Source organism: Nymphaea colorata, chromosome 11 (genome assembly GCF_008831285.2).
Source record: "Nymphaea colorata isolate Beijing-Zhang1983 chromosome 11, ASM883128v2, whole genome shotgun sequence".
Classification (NCBI taxonomy): Eukaryota; Viridiplantae; Streptophyta; class Magnoliopsida; order Nymphaeales; family Nymphaeaceae; genus Nymphaea; species Nymphaea colorata.
Window position 1 is genome coordinate 13131867 of NC_045148.1, and position 16714 is coordinate 13148580.

At 41.3% G+C, this 16714-nt stretch overlaps 1 protein-coding gene across 8 annotated transcripts in view; it reads right to left on the minus strand.

Moving 5' to 3' along the window:
- Positions 1-1262: 1262 nt before the first annotated feature.
- LOC116264085 (pre-mRNA-splicing factor ATP-dependent RNA helicase DEAH10-like) overlaps positions 1263-16714 on the minus strand; it is a 35332-nt gene continuing 19880 nt past the window's right edge. For all 8 annotated transcript variants that reach the window (XM_031644044.2, XM_031644048.2, XM_031644045.2 and 5 more), the window contains 6 exons: positions 16223-16383; positions 15013-15198; positions 14161-14392; positions 2658-2869; positions 1950-2084; positions 1263-1795 (listed from right to left, as the gene is read on the minus strand). In XM_031644044.2, the coding sequence (XP_031499904.1) occupies positions 1582-1795; positions 1950-2084; positions 2658-2869; positions 14161-14392; positions 15013-15198; positions 16223-16383 (1140 nt within the window). In that variant the 3' untranslated portion in view covers positions 1263-1581. The remainder of the gene's footprint in view (positions 1796-1949; positions 2085-2657; positions 2870-14160; positions 14393-15012; positions 15199-16222; positions 16384-16714) is intronic.

The window sequence follows — 16714 nt, forward strand, 5'->3', positions numbered from 1 at the left end:
AAATAATTAACAAGCTCAATCTCATTGCTGGAGCATTGAGCTTGCAGGGGGATGTTAACAGAAATAGCAATAAGGCTCTCAAAGTGAATTACTTGGGAGATGAAAAATCATGTCTCTTGAAAATTAAAGACCCCTTATGTAACTCCTCTATATAAAAGAGTCTCTCCACCAAATGAATGCAAGGAAGAAATGACAGAGCAGTGGACGTAGGCCTATGGGCTAAACCACTTTAAAAATTCATGTCCCTCTAGTTATTTTTTCACTTTGATTTCTAACACCTTCCACCAACCATTTTCCGGCTGACCTACCGGATGGACGGACCAGCCTTCAACAGGAGACCCCTCTCACGGATGGATGGACAGACCACCCAATGCCTGCAACACCAACCCCAACGTTCAGCCATGGCTAAGACCCTTGATTCTGCCAGCAGTGTATCCTCAACGAATCATATTCAGAAGAGTGGAGCTTTTTATCTTCGTCAAGCCCGTTTTCCCCAATCTCCATCATCTTCATCAAAAACCATTAGAAATAGGAAGAAGACTAGCCTAAGAGTGGAGCTTTTTATCTTAGTCATGCCCATTTTCCCCAATCTCCATCATCTTCATAAAAAACCATTAGAAAAAGGAAGAAGACTAGAAGAACGCTCAGGTCAGCAGGAACACAAATTTCAGGATCTAGTCTGTTGAGCTTGATCAAAACAAAGAAAAGGAAGAAATGAAAACGTGTGGCGATTCCGATCAAAAGAATTGAACACTGAAAGAAAATATGAAAAAACCAGAACTCAATGGAACCCTAACCACCTTCCACTAACCACCCAAAGGAGGCTGCTAACTCTATCGCCCATGTAAACCAAGGAACGAATTAGCCGAGAGAGAGACAGAGAGACCCACCTCAAACAGCAAATCCAAATACCGACCGACTGAACTCCAGGGCCGGTCGTTCTCCGAATCTTGACTTGAATGGGAGAGAAAGAAATCACCAAAAATCCCCTTTTCTGACAAAATGTGCCGAAAATCCCCGTTAGTGAAAAACTCATCAACCGAGTTCATTTTTACAGGTCTGATTTCAAAACTCGGATCTAGGATCCTCGGACAAAAAATCAACCCGGATCTAAAATCGGAAGTCATCAAACGTAACCTAAAAGCTTATTACCGTGGGAAAAGGGGTCCGTCTTTCTGAATAACACTTTTCAACGAACCTGACAACTTATCTAACCCCGGATGACGTAAGTACCTTGGGAAAGGAACCACGATTAGACAAAGTGAGATGATAAACCCATGTACAATTCTGGGGAAAGGCGATTACGTACTTCATTTTTCATGATTACAAATGTTAATAGAATATAGCATTTGAGGTACAACTTGTTAACCAGAGAGAAGACACAGTTCACTATATAAGGCGTGAGCCAGTGTTAAATTACAAATGGTTAACCTTTATTCTGAACCTGCTTAACTACGATATCATACCCCCCCTTCAGCAAAGGAACTCCTGAACAGGATAACGAAATCCAAAAACGCGAGTAACCAAAAAAGTAAACCACTATCTCTTTCTCCTGTCAATTAACCATATCTCTGTCTCCTGTCAATTAACCAGTGTAGACATCGTACATCTTTCTTGTCTGCATCCATAAAATTTTGGGGCTAGTTCTGTCAACCACAGTGGATCAATCCGGGTAGTGTTACGAACGTACTTTTGTTGTGTTTGCACCAGCTCATTAAAAACAATGCATTCCGGTTTCGTTCCAAATAGTGCAGATGATGGGTGAATCTTCACGGTCAAGCTACTTGCCAAGGCCCTGAAAAAACACAATCACCAGCCAAATCAAACAGGAATTTCTAGATTGTTACTAGTGAGAGATGAAAAGATGTAAAAGGACAAAGATGCCAAATTGCAGCGTCGAAAAGAACATGTAATATATACTCTAAACTAGAAAATACATCTATGCATACTTATAGGAACCATCTGCTTGTCTCATCGCTGCATTGAGAAAGAAAGAGGCAGCAAGACATCTGCGGAACTGAAGCATATCATCCCCACAAGAAGAAACCTTCATGCCTAAGTCTTTAACATGCCGACAAATTTGCCTGCAAAAGAGAAGAAAATAACCAAAAATATCATTTGCCAGATAGAACATACTGTGGACTTGTTTCATGGAAAGGGAAAAGATATCCAAGTGATTTGGAGAGAGAGATGTAAAAGCATAAAAGCATATCCTCTCCACCACCCACCAAGAACTCTTTAAACCAGATAAAATATTATTTTCAAAGAAAGTCTAGGTTGTTAACCAAACTGATAATTAAATGCTACACATCTCCCTCACTTGTACACATAGGATAAGACCATCTTCATGAAACTTCCAGCATTTCGGCATGTGACAGGAAATTGGAGCCAGATGTGTATCCATGTCAAGACACTAAATCTAAGGTAATTGAACACACAACCATGTCTTTGGAACTCTCTTCTGCAAGGTGAATCTATTACAATCAGGGTCATCTTCACATTTTCTATACAAGCAAAAGCTCCACGAGGCATTCCAAACATGATAGAGCTACAGTTTGGATCAGCAACCAAGTGGGATGTTTATAAAGACGAGAAGTTAAAAGGACGGATTCACCAACATATTATAAGTTTATAACAAAAAACGCGATTGGGCTGACCTGTGAATGTCTAGAGCATGCTTCAATGATCTGCTATTGATGAAATTATCCTTGCACCATTTATTCAGTTTCCTTTCACTAGATCTGCTTTTCACATCTGTGGAGACTAACCCCTCGGTCTTTTGCAAACTGTCTACAGCAGCTCGAAATACATTCACCAAAGTAATGTGATCTCCATCTGAACTTAAAAAACACTTTGTAGCGGCCCTTGCCTGGGAATGCAAATCAATTTATCAACTGTTTCAAATCCAAATGCAAACACATGTGCAGCCCATGAATGCCTGCAGCCTACATGTCTTGAAGCTACAGAACCTTATCTCAGATGGAAGCAAGCATTGTGGCTTACCTTAATAACAACCCAGTACCTAACATGCATATATTTGGATATACATTGCACTGATAATTGGTAGTTTTCATTGATTATATTTCTATGATTAGATAAAGTTGCACATATGGTCTGAATTAGATGAACAATACAAACCTGTTATCTCCTTATTCATTCATAGCAAGCTGGGACCTATCAAAGGCACATGGTTATACAATCTTAAATATCTCTGGTTCTCTAATACAGACATATTTCAGGTAGTGAATCTTCATAGGCACAGGCAGTTGTATGGAAATCAGAGGCCAGGAAACTGAGGGGCTGGAAGCCTCTCCCTTAACTCTACCGGCTATGAAAAGAAAAATTCTCTGCTGATACCTTGGCAGCATTCTGAATTGTGAATCTAATTGGGGTGTCATAGCGTGGCCCTGAGAGACTGCAACTTACACAACTCCCAAAAAAAAAGTCAATGGACATTAATTTCCTTGAAAGGAATTGATGTTTACTTATGCTCACAGGCACAATTGGGGCAAATGATCATTTCCATCAATTTAATCCTATGGTGAGGATAACTTGTTCTCTAAGTAGGTGAAAATTCTGAATTTTGTTGGCTCTCCTAACTTGATAACAGGACCCTTAATGGACATGCAGCAAATGTTACAGCAAAACTGAGCAGGCTTTCATATGATTATTAGAACACACCAAACATGGACAACCTAGAAATTAAAAGATGGCTGTTAAAGATGTAAAAGAGTGTTTCTGGAATATTAGACAGTTAGGGAGGAGGTCTTTAAATAGTTTCTTATAGTTGTTGGACTACTTATGTAAAGTCTCCAACCCTAATCTCTTTTAATAAAGATTAGGGTTACGTTAATGATTGATTCTTTTTCGGCTCTCTCTCTCTCTCTGCCCCACATGATCAACATGACGTTCCACTCACCGTTGAAGTATGACTTGTGAAGCTGCTGTTTGTGGGTGCAGCATGACTTGTGAAGCTGCTGTTTGTGGAGTCTATATGCTGTTTATGAACACAGTTTTGATATGATCAGAATCTTTTATAGATCGTGGATGTAAAATCACTAAAAGTGAGGCTGCGTGAGGGTGGAATGCTGCTGATTCTTAGTACAAGATCTGTAAGTTGATATCGTTGATTCCTTTGTCGTGTGGACAGCTAGTTTTATGTGAAACAGCTGTAGTTATAAGTAGCAGCAGTCTCCAGTCGATTGGGGAAGAAATTCCAGTCATCGGCTGAAACAGTTTATTCAATATAGAAGCCTCATTTATAAACTTTCAGATCTGATATTGAGTTTCCGTCATCGGTTGCAACAGATTATTCTATATTGTTGCCTAATCTATAGAGTTTCAGATCTGATATTGGAGTTATAAGTTTCTTTTCCAGATTCATCTGTGTTGCAATTGATATTTTTCTAATATTAGTGATCTTCTTTATTTACTATGGCTGTGTTGATAGATCGTATGTTTCGGGTCCGGATCCATACCCGACCCTCCTTGTAGCCCGTTTTGGGCACTACTTAAGTCATGTAACCCTAATCCTTATGAGTTAATGATAATCTAAGGAGAGAGAGAGTCTGGCTGCTAGTGGGCACCAACTCCTCCTCATTTGTGGTTTTTTCTCCCTCGTGTTGAGGGTTTTCCACGTTACATCGTGATCGTTGTTTCTCTTCCTCTTCTTGTTCGTATTTCTACATGGTATCAGAGCCGTGAAGTTCCGGCATTCACGTGTTGGAGGAGGCGCCCCGCCCTGTTTATCGTTCGACGGAGCCACTGCCGCCGCCGTCCGACGCCAAGAAGACTGCCGCCGCCGTCCGCCGTCTGCCACCGTCCGCCCTTCCGCCGCTCGTCCTCCTGCACTCGGCGAGCGCCTCCAAGCGCCGCCCTCTGCTCTTGCGCCGCCAAGGGCCTTCCGCCGCCGGTTTCTGTTCCCGCTGCCGTCAAGCACCTCACGCTCCGCCCTTTTGCCGACGTCGCCGTCTTCAGGGTTCCACGCTGCCGTCGCTCCCTGCCCTTGTTGCTCTCGTCGTTGTGTGGGCCTGTCATTATGGCAGCCTCTCCTTCCTCGTCGATGGTCAGTCAAACTGAAATTGGAACTGTGAGACCCGAGAACGTTCCTGTGCAGGTTATTACTCTTCGCCTCACAAAGGAGAACTATTTCTCGTGGTCGCCGGCTATGATTATGGGGATTGCTGGCCGTGGTCGGATGGCCTATATCGACGGGAGCAACCCTGAACCAGCAAGAACAAGTGATGCATGGCACACTTGGTTCCTTGAGGACAATCAAGTAAAAACGTGGATTGTCAACTCTGTCTCCGCTGAGATTCAGCCTCTTATCCTTCAGAAAAAGACTGCACGGGACATGTGGGTGGTCCTTGAGCAAATGTATGGCCAGAAGAAGACGGTCATTCGCACTTATCAAGTAATGAAGACTGTTTATAACCTTCGCCAAGGGAACTCTTCTATTCCAGAATACTATGGGGCTTTGAAAGCCAAGTGGGAAGAACTTGACCTTCACTCCGATATTCCGTGGCACTGTCCCCAAGATCAGGTACTTTACATTGCTTAGAAATGGGAAAACAGAGTGTTCCTCTTTTTAGCTGGCTTAAATGATGAGTTTGAAGGTGTTCGAAGCCAGCTTCTGAATTCTTGAGAGGTGTCCAGTATTGAAGATATATACTCGGTTGTTGAAGCAGAAGAACAGAGAAGGCTGGTAACCAATGAAGGCAAGAGGGATCTTGATCTCTCTCATGAGAGATCAGCCCCTGTGAGTCGTGGACTTGGAGGCTTGGCTAGACCCCCTCACCGATGCACACACTGCAAGAAGACGCGGGTCACACTGTCGATTACTGTTGGGATCTCTATCCAGACAAGAAAGGCAATAGAGGGAGGTCTTCTAGTGGGAAGACACGTGGGCCTGAGGCGCCCAAATCCAGTGGGGAAAAACTTTCTATTTCGGTTGATCAGCTTCGTGAACTAAGGGCTTATTTGGGCAGGATCGATGTCAACAAGGTTGAGACCTCAGAGGAAACTACAGCTAATCATGCTCTTGCAGTTATTGGCAATAAAGGTAACTCTTCTGTGGGGGAATGGATTGTCGATAGTGGTGCTACTCATCACATGACAGGTAATCCGAAATTGTTTTATGAGTATAAGTTGTCCTCGGGAAAGGAACGTGTTTCTCTTGCAGATGGTTCCTCTACCTGTGTGGCAGGCGAAGGCACTCTGTCCTTGTTGGACAAATTTCAAGTGCAGGGCGCCTTACATGTTCCCCAGTTTCCTTTAAATCTCTTGTCAGTCAGTAGGCTTACTAAAGAATTGAATTGTGAACTTATTTTCTCTGCCGATCGCTGTGTTTTGCAGGACTTGATGACAGGGAAGAGGATTGGGATTGGTTTAGCTTCTGATGGATTATATCGTCTTCCCATACGTGTGGCTACTACTCTGTTGACAGCGATCCGCAAGACAGATAAGAGAAGAGAAGATTGTCTTCAGTCCTTTATGTACTGGCATGAACGTTTTGGGCATTTACCTTTTGGGATTTTGAAACATTTATTTCCAGACTTGTGTTCCTCCTTTGATTTGTCTTCCATTTCTTGTGAAGTTTGTCAGTTTGCCAAACATGTGAGGGCTTCGTACCCTCTTTCTACTAGTTGTGTTAATGAAGCTTTTTCCCTGATTCACTCTGATGTATGGGGACCTTCGGGAATTCATACCCGTCAAGGTTTTCAGTATTTTATCACTTTCATTGATGATTTCTCTCGTGCTACATTTGTGTACTTGTTAAAAGACCACAGTGAGGTTCCTCGTATCATCGAGACATTCATTCTTCTTGTGCATACCCAATATGGTGCGAATGTTAAAACTTTCCGGTCCGATAATGCCCGTGAATACATGTGTCAGCTTGTTGAGGAATTTCTTAGACAACGGGGGATTGTTCATGAGACATCTTGTAGTTACACCCCCCTCAAAATGGGGTAGCTGAAAGGAAAAATCGTCAACTTCTTAATGTCACCAGGGCTCTTTTGTTTCAGAGAAATCTTCCTAAACACTATTGGGGTGATGCAGTTCTTACTAGTGCCTATCTTATTAACCGCATGCCCAGTCGTGTTTTGAATGGTAGGACTCCCCACTCGTTGCTTCCTGGCAGTCGTCCACCATTCCCTCTTCCTCCTCGTGTTTTTGGTTGTGTATGTTTTATCCATGATCACAGTCCAAATGTCAAGAAACTTGATCCTAGGTCTATCAAAGGTGTCTTTGTTGGATACTCTCCTACGCAAAAAGGATACAAATGTATTGATCCTATTACTGGTCGAGTTTATGTTACGAGGGATGTTAGCTTCTTGGAACATGCCTCTTACTTTGGTGAGAATTCTCTTCAGGGGGAGCAGTGTGTGGGCAGGGAAGAGTATTCTCAGAGACAAGAACTTCAGTTTATAGATTTTTTTGGACTACAAGAAAGCAGAATCGCTTACTATTGTTGATGTGCCTGAGAAGGAGGAAAGGTGTGACACTAGCATTGAGAAGGAAGGCCCTCGGTTGTTTGGACAGTTCTACTCTAGACGAGGTACTCGGACAGAGATGATGACTTATGATGCTAGATCTACTTCCAATCCCAATGCCACTTCTTCCCTGGATGAACCAAGTCCTACCGTGGAGACCGTGGAGACTCATGATGAGGTTGAAAAGAAGAATGAAGATCTTCCCATTGCTCCTTGAAAGGGTGTCAGGTCATGTACTCAACACCCCATTGGTAATTTTGTTTCTTATTCCAGACTTGGAAAAGATTACAAGTGTTTTGTTTCTACTTTTTCTTTGGCTATGATCCCCAGGACTGTTGCTGAAGCTCAAAGTGACTCCAAGTGGGCTGATGCAATGAAAGAAGAAATAGATGCCCTGAGAAGAAATATGACATGCGGAAGTGGTGAAGATTCCTGAAGCAATTCACTTAGTTGGATCCAAATGGGTGTATACCATCAAGTACAAACCAGATGGGAGTGTTGAAAGATATAAAGCTCGACTTGTGGCCAAGGGATTTAGCCAGAAATATGGAATTGATTACTTAGAAACCTTTGCTCCTGTTGCGAAAATGAAGACAGTGAGGGTGGTTATATCCCTAGTTGTGATGAAGGAGTGGAAGATGTATCAACTGGATGTTAAGAATGCATTCCTCAATGGTGACCTCGAAGAAGAAGTATATATGCATATGCCTCCAGGATATGAAGAACCAGGAAAATGTTGTAAGCTGAAAAAGGCCTTATATGGCCTTAAGCAGTCGCCCAGAGCGTGGTTCGAACGACTGAGAAGAGTGGTGATATGTCATGGATACAAACAAGGAAATGGAGATCACACTCTGTTTGTGAAGAAGAAGGAGAGCAGGGTTACTCTCCTGCTGGTCTACGTAGATGACATGATTGTCACAGGAGATAATGAGGAGGAGATTATCAAGCTAAAAGGGTTACTGGCTACAGAATTCGATCTCAAAGATCTTGGCAAGCTAAGGTATTTTCTTGGTATGGAGGTTGCTAGGTTTAGTACTGGTCTTGTACTAAACCAAAGGAAGTACACATTAGATCTGCTGGAAGAAACTGGTAAATTGGGATGTAGACCTACTCCTACTCCATTTGACACTGGGCACAGGTTGAGTCTTAGAGATGGAGAGCCTCTCTGTGAAGAAGACAAGGGAAGATATCAACGTCTGGTTGGGAAGTTGATTTATCTTACCCTCACGAGACCTGATATCACCTTTGCGGTGAATGTTTTGAGCCAATTCATGCATGCACCAACCGATGCATATTTGAAGGCTGTGGACAGAGTGCTATGCTACCTGAAGAAAAATCCTGGCAAGGACTGTGGAAATCGAGGACTATTCTGATGCAGATTGGGCAGGTTGTGGTGATACCAGACGATCTACTACAGGGTACTGTGTCTACTTGGGAGGAAACCTTGTTGTATGGAGGAGCAAGAGACAGGATGTTTGCTTTAGATCTAGTGCAGAGGCAGAATATAGGGCAGTTGCTATGGGAGTGTCAGAATTACTATGGTTGAAGATATTGGTGACTGACATTGGAATAGAGATTGAAGGGCCTATGAAGATGTACTGTGATAACAAGTCTGCTATCAACTTAGCCAACAATCCTGTTCTTCACGACAGAACAAAACATGTTGAAATTGATCGTCACTTCATTCGGGAAAGAATTGATGCAAAAGAGTTGATCTTACCTTTCATGGAGTCTGAAGACCAAACTGCTGATGTTCTGACGAAAGCTCTTCCTTCAGCTTCATTTGAGAGGAATGTATCCAAGTTGGGCATGTTTGATATGTATGCCCAACTTGAGGGGGAGTGTTCATAGATCGTATGTTTCGGGTCCGGATCCATACCCGACCCGCCTTGTAGCCCGTTTTGGGCACTACTTAAGTCATGTAACTCTAATCCTTATGAGTTAATGATAATCTAAGGAGAGAGAGAGTCTGGCTTCTAGTGGGCACCAACTCCTCCTCATTTGTGGTTTTTTCTCCCTCGTGTTGAGGGTTTTCCACATTACATCGTGATCGTTGTTTCTCTTCCTCTTCTTGTTCATATTTCTACAGGCTGAAAACGGTAAATCTGAAGGGTCTACTGAATACAAGATGTCTAGGAATTCCTTCTCTTATGGAACCACGATCATGCTCAATGGTTCCAATTATGAAATATGGTCTAGGGTATTCATAATGTCGGTGGCTGGTCATAGGAAGAAATATATCCTTGAGGAGGATAAACCTACTGAGAAAAAATGGATATATGCTGCGTCTGCGTGGGATGAAGATAATTATATTGTTATGTCTTGGATTATGAATAGTGTAGAGTCTTATATAGCCCCAACTATTGCATGTTATACCAAGGCCAAGGATATGTGGTCTTTCTTGAGGAAGACATACTCGCATGCCACTAATGTAGTCAAAATCCTACAACTGGAAGAGGAGTTATGCAACATACGGCAAGGGGATCAGGACCTATCTTAGTATTTTGCTACATTGACTGCTGCATATGAACGGTTAAAGGCTCTTCGTCCACCTTGTCAGCATTGTTATGCATCACACTTTGAAACTGGTATGGTAGCAAAGTTCCTATCTGGCCTATCTTCAGAATACTCTGTGGCAAAGTCTCAAATTTTCACAGGCAGTGATCTTCCAGATCTAGCAGACACGTATAATAGGCTGAATCGTCTTGCAGCCACTCTTTCTCAAAATATGCATGGCACACCAGTCTCTGCACTTGTGATATCAAAAGGACGGGGCCCCTAGTTCTTTTGGTGGCACTATGGGACGTGGTACAGGCCGTGGTGCAGGACGTAGCAGATTTCAATGCTCTTATTGTGGCAAAATTGGTCATCTAGAGGATCGTTGTTGGGACAAGCATCCTCACCTCCGTTTGAGCGTCTCCTCTGGACGTGGTGGAGGTAGAATCGCCACCGGCAAAGGTCCTTCTTCATCCCAAGCAGCCCATTCAAAGGCAACAATATCTATGGTTGAATCTTCTACGGATCCTTCTATATCTATGTTGTATTCCCTTAACTTAAGTAAGGATGAATATGATCGTGTTCTTGCTCAGAGGTCTGCCTCTACATGTGCTTCTACATCTGCCGATGCTACTGTTATAGATTCAGCATTCTCTGTTGGTACTTCTACTGATGATCCAGGTATGACATGGATGATAGATTCTGGTGCTTCTAGACATTGTTGTAATCAATCACAGAATTTTTCATCTTTTGTTAGATTCTCTACACCACAGCATGTTAGGCTGGCAGATGGCAAATTGTCCCCTGTTTTGGGCATCGGTGATATCTACCTCACACATTTAGGCACTGTTACACGTGTGCTATATGCTCCTCAGTTTCCTATTAATTTGTTATCTGTTAAACAGATAGCTATTGATTTAAAGTATAAAGTCATTTTTGACCCTCGTTCTTGTTCTTTTCAGGACTTACTAATTAGGAAGATGATTGGTGGCGGCCATGAACGTGAGGGACTTTATTTTCTGTCGATCCCAGTTGATGTTGTTGCATCTTCAGTCCCTTCGAAGCCTTCTCCTTTCCAATGGCATCTCAGACTGGGTCATCCGTTAGTACCGAAACTTCGTCGCATGTTTCTAGATATTCCTCCATCAGAGTCATTCTTATGTGATGCTTGTCAGTTGGGCAAGCATACACAGAGCGTCTTTCCTTTGAGTCAGGGTCCGTCGAGTCAGAGTCTGTTTGATCTTATTCATGTGGATGTATGGGGTCCTAGTCGGGTTCCTTTTTGGATATGCTTTCGATATTATCTTGTTTTAGTCGATGATTTTACTAGAGTCAGTTGGGTTTTCTTGTTAAGGGAAAAATTTGAAGTCATATGTATTCTTCAAAATTTTATCAAGGAAATAAAAACTCAGTTTGGATTCATCATCAAAAATATTCGCACTGATAATGCTCTTGAATTTAAGTCTTCCATTCTACTTCAGTTTTATGCTGACCATGGAATTCGACCTCAATATACATGTCCACATACGTCCCAACAAAATGGTGTAGCTGAACGCAAACATCGGCAACTCTTAAATGTGGCTCGTACCCTTATGCTACATTCTCACATGCCTGCCTATTTTTGGGGTGATGCTATTCTTACTGCATGTTACGTCATTAATAGATTACCCTCTTCCTCCATCCAAGAACGTATTCTCATTCAAATTCTATATTCAGGGCGTCCATTATTCCATTTACCTCCTAAAGTTTTTGGATGCACTTGCTTTACACATATCCTAGGCCCAAACAAAAATAAACTTGGTGCCCAAGCCATCAAACGTGTCTTTATTAGCCACTCAGCCAATCAAAAAAGATATAAATGTTCTTGATCCTCCGTTGGTTTACACTCGTCGTCTAGGTCCTTCTCTCAACCGTCCACCAACATCGTCTCAAGAGGTAAGCTCCACTGATAAGTCTGACTCAGGTTTAAATGATGACCATTCTGCATCAAATCTCCCTATTGCCATTCGCAAAGGCAAGCAACAGTGCACATTACATCCTATTTCTAATTTTGTCTCTACTACCCATCTGAGTACAAGTTTGGTGCAGTTTGATCAAGCTCTATCCAGTCATGTTATCCTGTCTTCTCATCATCACGCCTTATTAGATCCACGTTCGCGACAAGCCATGCAGGAGGAAATGGATGCTCTTCTTTCTAGGGAGACTTGGGATTTGATAGACCCCCCCGACAGACTGTGATGTGGTTGGATCACGATGGGTATTCACCAACAAGTATCATTCTGATGGTTCAGTTGAAAGGTTCAAGGCCCGTCTTGTCGCAAAAGGTTATACTCAAGACTTATGGTGTTGACTTCTGTGATACATTTTCGCATGTGGCTCGGTTGGGCACTATTCGATTGATTCTATCTCTTGTTGTCCAGCGAGAGTGGTCTATTTTTCAGCTGGATGTGAAAAATGTCTTTCTATATGGAGACCTTTTTGAAACTGTTTATATGCAGCAACCACTTGGTTTTGAGCGACAGGGGGAGTGTTCCAAGGTATGCAAATTAAAGAAGGCTATTTATGGACTTAAACAAAGTCCTCGTGCATGGTTCCAGAAACTTACTGAGGTGTTATCTAAGTATGGATTTCGCCGATCCCAGCTTGATCACTCATTGTTTATCAAGCGAGGCTCAACAAGAATTGTGATATTGATTGTCTACGTGGATGATATTGTTCTTATCGAGAAAAATGATCAAGAGATAGCTCAAACAAAAGAGTTTTTACAACAAAATTTTGTTACAAAAGACATTGGACAACTCCGTTATTTTCTTGGTATTGAGGTGGCTTGTAGTAATAAAGGAGTTGTAATGTCTGAAAGGAAATATGTTATTGATCTTCTGCAGGAAACAGGACTATTGGGGGCTAAACCTACCACACTTCTCATGAATCTTCGCATTCATATACATGATGATGACTCAGAGCCGTTTGACTCTACATCTTACAGATCTCTGATAGGGAAACTGTTATATTTAATTATCACTCGCCCCAATATTGGCTTTGCTGTGAATAAGTTAAGTCAGTTCATGGAAAAACCCCAAAAAGTTCACTGGGATGTTGCTCTAATGATTGTCAGATACTTAAAATCAGCCCCGAGAAAGGGGCTATGATTCAGAAAGGGAGAATGTACATTGAAGCGTATAGTGATGCTGATTATGCAGGATCTGTAGATGACATGAAGTCTAGTGCAGGTTTTTGTGTCTTTGTGGGAGGTAATCTTATTTCCTAGAGGAGCAAGAAGCAGAATGTGGTGGCTCGTTCTAATGTTGAGTCAGAAATATAGGGCTATGGCTCAAACTGCGATTGAAATGTCATGGGTTAGATCACTACTTTTTGAGTTGGGTGTTTCAGTGAATCTCCCAATCAAAATGTATTGTGACAACAAAGCAGCTACATATATTGCTAACAATCCTGTCTTCCATGAGAGGACTAAGTGGATTGTCACTATATTTGAGACTTAGTTCAAGAAGGACTTGTTAGCACTATTCATGTATCCTCAGAAGATCAGGCAGCTGATATCCTCACTAAAGCTCTTCCCATAGGCGATTTCTTGAGATGTTGTAATAAGCCGAGCATGATTGATATATATGCTCCAGCTTGAGGGGGAATATTAAAGATGTAAAAGAGTGTTTTTGGAATATTAGAAAGTTAGGGAGGAGGTCTTTAAATAGTTTCTTATAGTTGTTGGACTACTTTTGTAAAGTCTCCAACCCTAATCTCTCTTAATAGAGATTAGGGTTACGTTAATGATTGATTCTTTTTGGGCTCTCTCTCTCTCTCTTGTAACAATGGCATTACTGACAAGTCAGATAAATAGGAACACTCATAACTCAAAATAGCACACTCCTCCAAGCCAGGTTTCCTATCATCTCTGCTTAAAAAGGTCATTGAATCAAGATACGACACAGATGGTATTTCAGTAAACACCTGAGAGCAATCTATCATACCAGAAAAAGAAAATAGATCAACCATACAACCTAATGGAGGAAGGAAAGCAGACCTATATATATATATATGGTGTTTCAGTAAGCACCTGTATACACAGATTCTTAACAGCACACTAGCATGAGATAACCTGCACAAAATATGACTAGCTACCTAAACAACCAAGATCAGCCATATTAAAATGTACCTCATCAATCTTTTCCCTGGGGAAGTAAAAAATGGATTCAACCGACAACATTGCTACCGCTATTAACATTTCTTCCAAACAGTTGAACGTGCTAGCCTGGATAAGCGCTTTGGCATACATGGCATCCAGTGGTAACCGAGCCATATGATGCCCACCTGGATCTGACAGTTTGCCTTCATCAGTCAGTGCTCCCAAAGCATACAATTGCTCCAAGGATTTCACAATGGCCATCCTGCATCATTTTCTGCATGAAGTTATGCTACTAGTTTTGGACAGAAGCAGAAAAGCAATTTCCAATATGGCAAAATGTCAGCTACTCATTACGTTGGGAAAATAAAGGAGCAATCATTTTCCTTTTGAAACCTAACCATTTTATGAGAACAGTGCATGAGATCTAAAGACCGTTAAATCATGTAGGGAGAACATCATGAAAACCAGACAAGAAGAAATCACTATAATCTTGTAATATTGGTGTATCTTTATCATCACTTAATCATCTGCCCTTGCAGCATAAAGAACAGAACAAAAAATTGCAATCAGATGCATCTTTTCCCAGACAGAAATACACTACTGTGTGAACAACTAAAAACAACATGCAAATATGGTATATAGAATAAAAAATGTAGTACTCCTGGATAAAAAAAAATTGCAGATGTGAAGCGATCAAAGCAGATGCCTCTTTAACAGAAGCCACAATTATTGGTAAGAATTATGGACAGCATCAAATGTTGTTAAGTAAAAAAAGGAGATTGTGTCTTGCCAAGTGATCATGTTGAAGATATAAAAACCATATACAGGCATTCTAGATTATACAAATAAGGACCATCTCACTTAAACAGGAGAACCTCCCACCTTGAAGGTTTATCAATGAAATCAAATCCAAGGACATCATCAATTCCTAAAGCCTTCAGCTGTAGGACAACATTTGAAAGGCTACACCTCTTAATTTCTGGTTCAGTAGAGTCCTTCAATTTGTCAAACTCATCTTCTGTGTATAAACGGAAACATTTCCCTGGGCCTTCCCGACCTGCACGACCACTGAAACAATAAATGCTTGTTAATTTCCGGTTTACACAGATGGAATACATTTAATGAGAATATTATCAAGAAAACATAGAATCTAATGTATTATTCTGTACCCTTGCGAACAATGTAGTGGTATCTTTTTACCTTTTCGTGTTGTATTTTTACATTTCTGCCAAGCATATTTTTGTCTCTCTCGAACTTGCTATATGAATCATATCGGAGGGTCAGTTTTTCTATTTCGAGTTATTTCACATTCAAAAAAGTGTTGGGCCCCACATAGAACTATACATCAGCTCTTCTAAGGACCAATCTAGCTTTCTTCTAAAGCTTCCCCAATAACTTCCCCAATGTAAACAAGTGCTTTTGAAAAGCAGAAGCACTTCTATTGACATGTCTAAGTGCAGCATGACTTCAGATACCTTGGCCATTGTAATAAAGAAATTGTCAAATTTGTATGGAAACAACATTAGACATTTGACTGGCCTATATTTGTCACTTTTTCTTCTTCCTCCTCTTACTTGTCGTTCTTCTACTTCATATATGCTTCTCAGTATGTTGAGCCAAGACCTGCCAGATAGATCCTACTATAACATCTTTCATCCACATTTTTTCTGATCTAGGGCTACACGAGGGGCCATAGTGATCAAATGAAGGAGGCTGCACACACTATGGAGAACCAAAAGCTGCAGGTTTCACACAAAAGGTTTCCCTGTATATTGGCACGCATGTAGGTCTCCATGATGGGAAGGGGAATCTTGTTTGTGTTTCATTTCCAGCCTCCAAGATGTAACAAAGAGGCGCCAAGAGATTTTCTTTCATCATATATAGATGAACTAAAATGAGAACTTGTCTAAACCAGTACCGCAGACCTTTTATTATCCAGTCTGACATGAATGATCGACAGAGGCAAGACAAGAGTTGGCAATGAAACGTAAACAATAAAAACATATCCATGACTTGAATTAACAAAAAACAGGGAGAAGGATGTCAGTAGGATCTTTTGCTACCATAAAAAAGGACAAAAAAAAAAAACCACCTTCTCTGAAGAGCTTGTGCTTTTGAAATAGGGACAATAACTAGTGACTCCATTCCAGTGTGTGGATGATAAGAACGTGCTTTAACCAATCCCGGGTCAACCACATACTTGATTCCAGGAATTGTCACTGATGTTTCAGCAATATTTGTTGCCAATATAACCTGAAATATCAAAAATCTATCAGTATAGGAACTTGGAGAACAGAATTCCCCTTATGAAGTAGATGTGCTCTAGATAACAAGGAGGCATGAAAAAACATACAAGCAACAGTCCCTTAACAAATAATGCATTGAAGGAATCAACAACCGAATGAATCTATCAGAGCTGTACAAGTATCAAAAAGGAACTTAGGAACTTTACACACAGTTGCTTCACAATCAGACACCTCCTTTTGAACAATCAGTGATTCAGTTGTAATAGGAAAGTGCTATATGTCAAAGACTCAAAATTAATTTATCATCATGAAGATAAAGTCCACAGACATTCCAATGG